Source organism: Apis mellifera, linkage group LG12, assembly GCF_003254395.2.
Source record: "Apis mellifera strain DH4 linkage group LG12, Amel_HAv3.1, whole genome shotgun sequence".
NCBI classification, from domain to species: Eukaryota; Metazoa; Arthropoda; class Insecta; order Hymenoptera; family Apidae; genus Apis; species Apis mellifera.
The window spans coordinates 1,285,153-1,297,048 of record NC_037649.1 but is presented as its reverse complement, the minus strand read 5'-3'; the positions used below and the strand labels follow the sequence as shown (position 1 = coordinate 1,297,048).

General features: G+C 29.5%; 2 protein-coding genes and 1 long non-coding RNA gene across 7 annotated transcripts; 1 reads left to right on the top strand and 2 right to left on the bottom strand.

Annotated features, from left to right (window-relative positions):
• Positions 1 to 277: 277 nt before the first annotated feature.
• Positions 278 to 5,305, bottom strand: LOC413064 (DNA replication licensing factor Mcm6). Of its 3 annotated transcripts, XM_016915599.2 has the most exons (12): positions 5,212 to 5,297; positions 3,639 to 3,883; positions 3,408 to 3,551; positions 3,050 to 3,314; positions 2,763 to 2,965; positions 2,484 to 2,685; positions 1,873 to 2,403; positions 1,485 to 1,790; positions 1,079 to 1,409; positions 876 to 995; positions 671 to 810; positions 453 to 560 (listed from the first exon to the last, which is right to left on the bottom strand). In XM_016915599.2, exons 2-12 carry the CDS (start codon positions 3,728 to 3,730, stop codon positions 453 to 455), a joined length of 2,442 nt encoding a protein of 813 aa, XP_016771088.1. In that variant the 5' UTR covers positions 3,731 to 3,883; positions 5,212 to 5,297. The 3 variants fall into 3 exon arrangements, with proteins under 3 accessions (XP_006558369.1, XP_016771087.1, XP_016771088.1); XM_006558306.3 differs by lacking the exon at positions 3,639 to 3,883 and having other exon boundaries at positions 278 to 560; positions 5,220 to 5,305; XM_016915598.2 differs by lacking the exon at positions 5,212 to 5,297 and having other exon boundaries at positions 278 to 560; positions 3,639 to 3,730.
• Positions 5,246 to 8,870, top strand: LOC100576488. Of its 3 annotated transcripts, none has more exons than XM_016915353.2 (3): positions 5,246 to 5,379; positions 5,986 to 6,293; positions 8,005 to 8,870. In XM_016915353.2, the coding sequence occupies exons 1-3, from the start codon at positions 5,341 to 5,343 to the stop codon at positions 8,474 to 8,476; spliced, it is 819 nt and encodes a 272-aa protein (XP_016770842.2). In that variant the 5' UTR covers positions 5,246 to 5,340; the 3' UTR covers positions 8,477 to 8,870. The 3 variants fall into 3 exon arrangements, with proteins under 3 accessions (XP_016770842.2, XP_026300101.1, XP_026300102.1); XM_026444316.1 differs by having other exon boundaries at positions 5,318 to 5,379; positions 5,965 to 6,293; XM_026444317.1 differs by having other exon boundaries at positions 5,342 to 5,379; positions 5,960 to 6,293.
• Positions 6,862 to 9,925, bottom strand: LOC113219148. The gene is made up of 3 exons (XR_003305843.1): positions 8,901 to 9,925; positions 7,139 to 7,381; positions 6,862 to 6,993 (listed from the first exon to the last, which is right to left on the bottom strand). It is a non-coding gene; the product is annotated as an uncharacterized LOC113219148 (long non-coding RNA).
• Between the last annotated feature and the right edge of the window lie 1,971 nt (positions 9,926 to 11,896).

Sequence of the window (11,896 nt, the reverse complement as noted above, 5' to 3'; positions counted from 1 at the left end):
CGATTTCATTTACTCTCAAATACTTTCAAACGAGTATAAGTCGTCTCAAATCATCTAATTTATACATCTTCGCTTCGTACGAATGTTAATTTATGAAAGCATTAGACTATATGAATGACATAGCAACCTATATAACAATTAACACAATTAGCAACTACTTCGTTAAGATATCGTTAAAGAGTTATAATGGTTTTAAAGTAGTTAAATAAACAGTCAATGAAATAAAATATATATAAATATAAATATTTATTTTAGACTACAAATTGTAAAAAAATGTAAAAATATAGTATCATTACTGTTTTCGAATTTTAAATTCAATATTTTCATTAAGTAAAAGTAAGTAGAGATAAATTTAAATATGTCAACAGATTTAAAAATGTAATTTCATTGCCTCTACTTACATTTACTTGATAGTAAGTATATGTTTACCATTTTAATTATATTACAAAAATTTAAACATCGATAATATAATTAGGATGCACAACAAGTAAAGGATCATCTTCTTCGTCTTCGTCTTTGTCTCTTAGATCTGTCGTAGTTAAAGGTATTATAATTTGATCCTAAAATATAATTAAGCAAAAAAGAGAAAAAAATTGAGAACTGAAGTACCAAAAAAAAAAAAAAAATAATAAAATTCGAACAATTTTAAATTAACAATTTTAGTACATACGTGATATGTTAGTCTATCAATAATTTTTTCAATAAAATTTTTTCTTTCCAATAATTCTTCCTCTGAATCTATTTGATCTTGTATTTGGTCTAGATACCATGCAACTAATTCTGATTTCTTTAATCCACCTTTAGCATCCTCTACATAAAAGAAAATATGCATATTGAAATAAATATATATTTATTTATAATATCTATAAACATACCTGAAGGTTCAGTTTCAGCACGAATTTCTTCATTTCTCATATATAACACTAACATGTTGGATAAATTTTTATATTCTTCAAAGGACATTGTTAATTTCTTTTTGGCTACCTCTTGCGATTCTATAAACGATGCGAAGAAGAGGAAATAAATAAGAATCGCTTTTAAATATTTCTATATAAAATATAAAAAAATAATAATTTACGTGGAGGAGTTTCCATTTCGCTGTTATCTATCGCATTAAGAGCAGCCATAAGAGGTGGAGCTTCATTCATATCAACGTCCATTTGCTCATTTTCATCTTCTTCCAAGTCTATATCTGGCTGTTCTACAGTAACAATACTTTTACTTAATAAACGTTTTGCTTCTTTAACATGTTTTACAGTAACTTCATCAGAACATTCTAACTTAGCCATTGCTTCTGATAATCTGATAAGACTTTCTAATTGTCTAACGGTAACTCTCCATTTGCCGGCATTAGTACCGGTCCTTTGTCTGAGCAATGTATAACTATCGATTAAAAATTCTGATGCTTCCTATGAAATTTAAAGAAAATCAATTCGAATACTTTAACAAATGATTAAAATTTAGAAAAGTATTATAATATCTACCTGACTTAATACAGGTTTAAAATGTTTAGCAAAATTAATGTATCTAATGATCTCTGATTGTGTATATACTGTTTCAATGTCTTGAAAATTATCACAATGTAGATCAATAATTCTTTTAGCGATTGCATTATCGATAATTTCGTTGCACTCATCAACTATAATAAAGAATAAATCAAATCTGGACATAATAGGAGCTGTTAATTGGACATTTTGCTGCAAAGACTTTTTTCTGTCATATCGTCCTCCAACAGGATTTGCCGCCGCCAATATTGACGTTCGAGCGTTCAAAGTTGCTCTTACACCAGCCTAAAAATTTATTTATTTATTAATAATATTTTATTAATAAACAACATTTAAAAATTTATATAATTTATTTGTATTAACAAACTTTGGCTAATGAAATTGTTTGCTGCTCCATAGCTTCGTGTATAGCAACTTGATCCCTGACATCCATTTTATCAAATTCATCGATACAACAAATACCTTGATCAGCAAGCATCAAAGCACCAGCTTCAATAACAAAATCAGGCGATTCTTCGTCTCTTACTACAGCAGCAGTTAATCCAGCTGCAGAAGATGCTTTTCCTGAAGTATAAATCGATCTTGGCACAATTTCAGCAACACTTTTTAATAATTGAGATTTTGCAGTACTAGGATCACCAACAAGACAACAATTTATATCCCCTCGTAGCGAGGTGCCTTCCATTGTTGTTTTTGGCACACCGCCAAATAACATTAAAATAATTCCTTTTTTAACTTCATCGTTACCGTGCACTGACGAAAATAAACTATTAACAAGATTTTGATATAGATTTTTATCGCGACTCATCTCATATATACGGTTCCATTCTGCTTCTGACATTCGTTTTTTCATCATTTCTTGAGAAAGTTCTTCCATATTTGTTTCAGTACCACCAAACTATAAAAATGTTAATCATTTAAAAAGATATGTAAATGCAAATATCTTAAGAAAAATATTTCAAGATTAATTTATCATACTCTAAAACTTGTTGGAGTAACACTACAAGCCAAAAATGCTGTTTTATATGTTAATTCACGTGTTCCTAAAGATTTCAATCCTGTTATACCATCTCCATCTTCTGCAGTTTTTCGACGTTTTGCCTTAAGATCAGCTTTTACACCAGGAAGTGAAAGAACTGATATATCTGGTATTACTATCATAGTTCCTGTAAAATCATACCTAAAAAATACGTGTAATATTTAACAATATTTTAAAGAAATAAATAGAGTTATATAAAATCATTTTTAATGAAATACCTATCACCAGCTTGAACAGTTTCAACAGCTTCAGCTCGTAAAATTATTTCAAGTGAACGAGGAATACAACCTCTAGGAAGTTCTGCTTGTGTTTCTTGTACTCTGACTTTTTGAAAATCAATAAATATAGAATTATCAACATCCAATAAAAAACGCCTCCTATTACTACATACTGGATTATGACAAATTGTTGGATTTGTGAACTGCAAATAATTGTATGAATTTGTAACAACTATTATAGTTTTATATATATTTGTATATTAATAAAGTTAATTGCTAAACTATACCTTAAATTGTTGTTCTACATTTTTTATAACAGCATTACAATCCATACAAACAAACGTTCCTAATACTAATTCTGGATGCACAGGATGTGTCCTTATTACTTGGCCAGATATACGTATTAATGTACCAAACTTTGATGCATTTAATTCTCTTAATTTTTGTCTTGTTGGAACTTCCACAAAACTTACATAACATTCTTTTTCTTTACTTAATTCTGCAACATCTTTGACAAAATTACACACTGCTTGACACAAGTATGGATAAACTCTAAAAGATCACAATTCGTTAAAGAAGAACAAATAATAAAATTAATTAAAAGATAAATATTGAATTATATTAAGAAATATTTTGAAATTTTACCTGTAATATTCTTCAACAATAGTTGTAGAAAGTACTTGATTATATTCATCTACATCATCAAAAGTCACTTCTAATGTACTATGTTCTGGACTTACAAGTTCTTTAGCTGGTTCAAGATACTTTACAACTCCATCTTCTTTAAATCTAGTTAATTAAAAAATAATAAATATAATTGATTTATAATGTATCTGAAAAATTTTAAATAATTATTTCATAAAATAAAAAATTTACTCTTCCAAAAAGTCTTGAAATAATTTTTGACACTTGATTCCAACTTCATCAGTTACACGTGCTCTTGTAATTTGCGAATCTCCGACATCCATTTTTTAAAATATTTATTTATCACTTTTATTTACAAAATTATAATTAAACAACGATATTCAACAATGGAACAACAACACGTGAGAAGAAATTGGCGGGAATTATATTTAGGCGAGTTTTCAAAGAGTTTTCAAAACATACGTTCTTTTTATAACCTTTGTAAAAATAAATCATTTCTTTATATAATATTTAAATAATATATTAATACGTAAAGAATTTTACATTACATTTTTAATTTTTAATTAATAATAAGGTACTAGAAAAATTTGAAAAATATCTAGTAAATATAGATAAAGAGAGTAAATAATGAAAGAAGGACAAAGATAGAGTAAAAATTGTGATAACAGCGCCATCTATAGAGTGCCGTAAATGAAACATATATAAAAAGGATAGCAAATAGTAGGCATAGAGATAAGATAAGAATTGATATGTGGCGTCATCTCATACTTAAAATATCTCTTTTAAAAATATTTTCAAGAGATGACGCTAGTTGTTAATTCTTACTCTATCTTATCCTGCTTTCAAAGAGGTATTTTTAATATTCGATAGATAGCAGTAGTAGACAATTCTTAGTATATCTCTATCTTTCTCTTACTGTTTTCTATTTTTTCTATATGTGTTTCATTTACGGTTTTCATACACTCTGAAGATAGCGTTGATTCCATAATTTTTAATCTATCTCTGTCCTTTTTCAACTATCTACTCTTTTTGTTTTATTTGTTGTCCAAACATCATATCAAAAGATTTGACAAGAACATTGACATCTAATTAGCTTTATTATGTTTTTTTCAAACTAATTAAAAATCTTAACAGAAATTTGTTTTATTGAAAAATTATAAGATATTTTATCATTTTTATTTATGATTAATTAATTATTTCTATAATTTTAATTACGATTTCACGACATTTAAATTTAAGTTTAATTTCAAAATCGCGATTATATAAACATGGAATAAAAGAATACATTGTAATTGTATTTTATATGCATTGTGTTGTGGAATGATATATCATCATGCCCTATTTATATCTCTTTTATGATATAATTTTTTGCCTTTCTTTATTTCTCATTTCTATGTAATTTTACATATGATCATAATGACAAGTAATTAAAAATAACATTCTTTCACATTTCTAATTCTAATATTTTAACGAATAATTAATAATTTAGTTACAGTATATTATTTATTAATTTAGTAAATATTTTAAATATTTCATTAATAGCAAATGTTATAAAACAAAAACTTTACGTATCGCAAATAAAATATTCATATAAAAAATTCGTAGAATTTCTCAAAGAATATCGATTATTGAAACACCTTTATAATACGTTTTACGACATACTTATAAAGCATCGTATATTTCAAAAAAAATTTCGTAAAAAAGAATCGTAATGAAGGGTAATTAGAGATTTCATCACATGAAAAAAAAAAAAAGAAGAAGAGAAAGTCAAGAAATCTCTTTTCGTATGTAAATAGATACGTACTTACTTACACGATGTATACACTTCCTGCGACGTACAAGACTTCGCTCTTAGAGGGCAGGTAGTGTTATAGGATATAAAAAGAACTCCAAGTGCATATTGTCGCTTTAGTTCCCTCGAAAATCTTCCAGAATGTTAGTCAGTGTCGTGGATATTCTCGTTTCTTATTTGGTAAAATTAATCTTTCTTCTTTTTTAAACCTTTTCAACTTCTTAGTAAACATATACTGTTTAACTTTATTCTTATACTTCAAAGATTATCAAATATTTCCTATGTATACATAATTAGTGTACCATTTATGTGAAATAGTATTTTTTCAAAATATAATTATCTCAGAATTTTTCTAGATTTTTTTAAAAAAGATCTAAAAAGATAAAAATTAGATTTGGATAAAAACAACCTAGTTCATTTATAATGAAAAATATGCCAAAAATTTAGGATTTTCTAGCAAGAGGAATTCATTCTTAAACAATTTTTCAATTATATAAAGAAAGCTATGCATTCTTACAACAATTTTCATGATTGATAACTATTTTAATAAACTTTGGCCTCCACTATTTTGTATCCAAAATTTGTGCATCCAATCTTTATCTTTATAAAAATTTTTTCCTTTCCAATCACACCACAAAAGAAACATCCTCCCTCTTCCTCTCCCAAAAAAACTCTTTACTCTCAAAATAAAAGCTTCATATGATAAAATTTACTAGAAAATAAAAAGTGAAAAGTGGCAGCATAATATATTCACATTGAGCACAGGGAAAAAACTATCCAATTTAGGTGATGGTTGCACATTTGACCAACGGTGTATTGACAACAGAAGCGCCTAGGAATATCCAACTAGTAACGAATTTACAACCACCGGTCCTTAGTTACCTTCCAACTACGGCCACGGTGTTTCCAAAACTTTCTCGACACGGTGTTTTCACCGGCCAAGCTTTGGACAATGGGCTAGAGGATGGAGACCCGAGTAGAAGCTTAAAGGCCGAAAGGCAAATACAAGCCGGGTATTCGTACCTGAAACCGTTATTGATCGATCAGTTACCATTGAAAGATCAGACGATTAAATCAATCGGCGATAAGCAAAGGTAAGAAATCACTTACTGCTCTTGTCGATTATTCTTATTTCTTTTTTTTTTTTAATTCGATCTATTTGTAATTTTAAAATTATCATATATCGTATTCAATCCCTGATTTCAATCCATTAGCTCGATTGTTCACTTTTCGATTAATTGAATGTGATGGAGGAAGCGATGTGCTTTTAGTTATAAATGAGACGGACATTTAATTGTGAGTGAAGAAGATCGATGTTGTTAAATGATTTATGTAATAATATCCTTTCTTTTCTTTTGTATTTATCAATTTATCAAATACGGATCTTTATTACGTTATAAAGAGAAATGAATTGAAAGAAATTTAATATTTGATATTTTTTTATAAATATCAAATAAATCTTATTTACAGTATCACTGTCTTTATCCATTTCGAATATTATCAATTGTAAGAAATATTCGTAGTTATGATTACAAGTATTAATGTTCAAATTATTTTTAAAATTCTTTGATTTTTAGATTTTATTGCAATTCTGTAGCTCTATCATTTTTACAAAAACGTAATTTTAAATAAAATTTTTTTTCTTTTCCAGATTTGAATCGTATGAATATTTATTATTCATCCAAATTTATATACGAATAATATTCATTAACATTTTGTTTTCTCAATAATTTCTTCGTTATCTTATACTTCCTTTGTCCGAAAATATGGTATACATTTATGCGAAAAAGAAATCTAAAATTAAATATAAAAAAAATATTAAATTCATTTTGTTATCGCGAAATAACTAAATACAAATAATTTTAATGTAATCCAAATTTAATTGAAATGAGAGATTTAGCTTTGTTGAAAGCTTCACGTCATCGCGACGAAGTTTTACCTTATTTATATGAGGAATTTTATAGGAATTTCCTCCTCCTGTCGACATAATTAATTCCATACACGTTTGTAATGTTATCAAGAGTATCTTTCTCTAATTTATTAAATGTATCTTGAACGCATTCAATTCATCAATTGTGTTCGACGAAACTTCGTATCGTTTGATTCAATAGATTTAAAAAATCCCAAATTGAAAATGTTGGTAGTTGTGACTTGAATTAATTATTCCAACCATCGGTAGAATCTGCAACAATAATATATCTTTATCGTTATTAGAGAAACTTTGCAACTTTATTAATAGCATGTTCGTTAAACCGTGTTCTAATTTTTCTTTGTTCTTATGTATACTGTATAATAGATGTTGCAAGATATCATGACTATGTTGTTCATTAATCAATTACTTCGATTTAGCATCTCCTTTTTCTAAATTCGCGTTTATTTAGATTAAAATTTTATTTTTCTTAAGAAAAAAAATTAATTTTTGATCTTCAAATTCCAACTTAACTTCAATAGCAACACCTGTCAAATATGTTAGGTTATTTATCTATGTATTATCTATATAAACATTACCAATATAACGAGTATTACCAATTGCTTTCGAAACTCTAAATAATCCAAGATTTTCTTTCAAATGTATACTATATATTTTCAAACAGAATGATTACAATATTTATCCACCGTCACTGCGAATATTCTTCACTCTCGTCACAAACGTCTACACATTTTTACACGTTTCCTCGAAACACATTCGAATATCCAATATAATTGCCAAAATTACGAAATATATGATTAACTAAAGTAAATCATAACCGATGATAATCGACCTGTGGCCGCGATAAACGCCCGTCTCAATATTTACATTTTCAGGTGGAGCGAAAGCCAAACTTCTGGAGCAACGGCGTTGAGGTTAGGTGAATCATGGCGGTCGGGAAACGAGACAAGGCTGTGGCACGAGGTCGGGTATCGCGCTCACGTACCACGCCGATCGGCAGGATACAGTGTCGTGGAAGAGGTCGGTGAATACGTAGCGGACGATTCGGATGGATTGGGGCATCGTGGGAAGGCGACGAGTCCCCATCGTAATTCGCAGGACATAACGGCGGCCATCAAAGCCCTCGATCGCTTCCTGACCGGGGTTCTGAACGATGATAGTTACAACAGCGTGCTACATCCACCGCCCAATCCTGTTCTGGCCCTCGTCCTGTCTCGATACGGCCGATACGTGCCCGGATCACGAAACTCTCGCGTGTACGCTCACATGGCCGTAAACAATATACACAACAACAAGCCTTTCGGTAGTTATAAGCTGGAGTGCGATGAATTGCCCGTTACGAGATAACGATTAAAGTATTGAATAGCCAATTGAATGGATCGTTGTTTCGTAGAGCGATTATAATTGGGCAGAGAAAAATAAATTTCGTTATTTGTGCGTTAAAAAACAGTATGATAATGATACTTAAATATGATATTGTTTATTTATTGTATATATATTAGAAATAATGCTGAGAAGCGTATCGGTATATTAGTGTTTACTTAATACAAATAAGACAAAATGCTTTATACTTTTTTTAACGAACCAACAACTCTATACGATTTTCCGCGTTCATTCGGTGAATTTCTTAGCTAACCTAAAATGATTTCAATGTATAAAATTTTTATATTTTAATATTTTATGTATCTTTATCACGTAAAGAGAAAAAATTTATCGAATATTAAACTCTATATTTTTGTTTCGTGTGATATTTTAATAATAACATAATTACCAAGATACATCCTCGATTTGTCAGGACAAGTATATAGCGATAAAATGTCGTTTGAAGTTTTTCACCTTTCTTTCTTATTTTACATCTCTATTTTCATCGCTATTCTCTATCGTCAATTTCTTAACGAATAGAAATAAATTCGTTATTTAATAACGAAAAATCAAACTCGTCTTCGTTCGAACTAATTTCATTCCACGCTTCACAAAACTGAAAAAAAACTTTGAAAATAATATTTTTATTTCCACCACTGTCAAATTCGAACCAATGCCGAAAATATAGATATCACGATCTAATTTGAGATCTAAGAAATCTAATCATACAATAGTATATTATACCACCACTTTATAAGATTAGAGGTTAGAACGTAAAGAGGTTAGAAATCTATTCGCGAAACGATATTTTATTTTTTATCGCGTCAAACCGACTGATGTCTGAAAGCCACCATTGAAGCACAAATACTTTTTACTTCAAACGTAACCACACTCCTCTTTTTGTTCGAAAATATCAATTTCCAAAGCGCGTAATCCCGCAACGAATATAATTCAATTCAATCCGAAATGATATTCGGCCAAAACCACCACCAGAGAGCAGCAGTGCCTAATTAACACTTCGCGCGTCATTGACATCCCGTTTAATCGAGAATGCCACCGGTTATCTAAATTCGATGCAACGATTCATAGGTGCAATTTCACTTAGATTAATTCGCTTTTCGTTGATCGATTAAACCGCAATCCCCCACTCCACGGGATAGAAGCTTCATCGAACGTCCGTCGACGTTTTCACTGATTAATTATCCAAACGACACTTCACTACCGCCAACGAGTATTAAAGAAAAGTTGGCTGACTCCTTCGTTGCCCATTCGAAATTTAATCAATATCACACGGATTTACCCTTGAATCTAACGGCAATCGGGGTTGGCGCGCGAAGTTAATTGGAGTAGTTCGAGATGCCGCTCGAGAAACCCCGATTAAGCACTAAACTACTCTCATTACACCTTCCTGTCTCCCAGGAAACCTCTCCAGATACTACTAACTTGATTTCATTGATGAAAGCCGGCCGAGACCGCTCTGTTCCTCCACTCTATATACGTCCATCAAAGTGGTGGCTCCATGTGCCAATAAACCTTTCTGATGTAGCGCGTTCTCCGACGAACTGATTGCTCGATCGGTCAAAAATTCTACGATTATTACCATTGGATTACGCGTAATACAGTTTTAAATAGCTGTTTGCAGTTAGATTTCGTTTAAGTGTGGATTGCGAATGTTTATGCAGATGATAAAGTTTTATGAGTGGAGATTATAAATTTATTAGAGTTTCTATTTTTTATTTTATTTTTAAATTTTTTTAACAGATATGTATATGAACACTTTTGCGTATAAATGTTTGCTATAAAATTTTAAAGACGAAATTATAACATCTTTGAAATTTTGAATTGTAAAAATTAATAAAAGTAAATATTATTATTTTTCTATGCTAAATTGCGACTTTGAAACGATAATTAAATCGATGAATTATTATTAGATTTTGATCACTTATACTTTAATTAAAATGTTTTATCTAAAATTTTGAAATATACAAAGTATTGATACATTCGTGGGATACTTTTGGCCGATTTTAAATATCAAAATGAATACAAAAATTTCGATTGAAATGTATTTATTAATTTATTAATCAATTAAATTTTTATACTTCAATTGTTTATAAGGAAAAAACTTTAACGTATTTTGTATTATACTATCTTTTGAATTTATTTCTTTTGATATTATTAGAATACATTAACATTTTCTATAAAAAAAAAGAATCAAACACTTGCAATATTTTTTTAATCACCATTGAAATATATTATTAAAAAAAATACGTGAAACATTTGTAAAATCCTTTTAATTAATTAAACATTAATTTATCAATATTTCATAAAATTCTATAAATATTTAATATTTATACGAGAATAAAAACTAGAGAGTCTAATTTAAAAATTTGGTTCATTGAAAAAATATTTTCCAAAACGTATGCAATCATTTTCGAATATCCTCTTAATATTGATTTAACGTAATAACATTTTAAAAATTATAACATTTCCAAATAACTATATAAAAATGATACTTCGTATACCTTTTAAGTTAAATTTAACGAGTTAAATTTAACGAGTCGTTAAATCCGTTAAAAGAAAAGAGAAAAAGAAAAAAACATTTTCGTACGCTTAATTGCATCACGATATTTTACGCTTATAAAAGCGTCGATGAGTTTCGAAATAGGGCCTTGTTTTATAAATAAATACGTCATAAACGTAGCAGTCGCGGATGTTTTCGAGAGATCGTTTAATTTTCCTGTCTCCGGTATACTTGTTGCGGGGATCATAAAACGAACGACGAGGGCTTAAGTGGTGCTTGATTGCCGTCCGTCCTCTAGGAAACCAGATTGTCTGAAAATTGTATTTTCAGGACGACAGTCTCCATTAGCTTCTTCGAGCTTTACCAAAGGAGATCGGTTGCCAAGTAATAGCTTTACTAATAGAGCGTCCAAGTACTTGGGCAACCTTATAATTAGTCGACATGTTCCTATAATCGATGCACGATACTTATTTTCTTTCTCTCTTTCTCTTTCTCTTTCCTTCTCTCTATTCCTTTCGAATTCATTGCTGGATGAAGCTTTATATATATATTTATTTTTAAATGAAACGAAATGTAAATCTTCAAAATCGATTAATGACAGGTACGATAAAGAAGCAAGAATTGTAACATTCATTCGTTTCAAAGAGATTTAATTTCCATACAACTTAACAACTTCGATTAATCGCGCTCGCGAGACACTCGATCCCATCGCTAGCAAATATCGAGACACACGTTACTCGTGCCATCTCTAATTAATTCTACATTAATCCTACAGGCAGCGAGAATGTCAAGTGTATTGTCATCCCTTCCCCTCTATTTCTCTTTTCTTCCTTTCTTTTCTTTCTTTTTTTTCTTCCTTTCATCTTTTCATTTTCTCACACATC

What these genes read in the sequence shown, in the direction of transcription:
- LOC413064 (XM_016915599.2), bottom strand. Translation starts at nt 3,730, where the DNA reads ATGGATGTCGGAGATTCGCAAATTACAAGAGCACGTGTAACTGATGAA. An exon ending in TTTCAAGACTTTTTGGAAGA is followed by an intron (nt 3,552 to 3,638) that starts GTAAATTTTTTA and finishes TTAATTAACTAG; the next exon opens with ATTTAAAGAAGATGGAGTTG. An exon ending in ATGTAGAACAACAATTTAAG is followed by an intron (nt 2,966 to 3,049) that starts GTATAGTTTAGC and finishes AATTATTTGCAG; the next exon opens with TTCACAAATCCAACAATTTG.
- LOC100576488 (XM_016915353.2), top strand. Translation starts at nt 5,341, where the DNA reads ATGTTAGTCAGTGTCGTGGATATTCTCGTTTCTTATTTG. An exon ending in ATATTCTCGTTTCTTATTTG is followed by an intron (nt 5,380 to 5,985) that starts GTAAAATTAATC and finishes TATCCAATTTAG; the next exon opens with GTGATGGTTGCACATTTGAC. An exon ending in TCAATCGGCGATAAGCAAAG is followed by an intron (nt 6,294 to 8,004) that starts GTAAGAAATCAC and finishes TTACATTTTCAG; the next exon opens with GTGGAGCGAAAGCCAAACTT.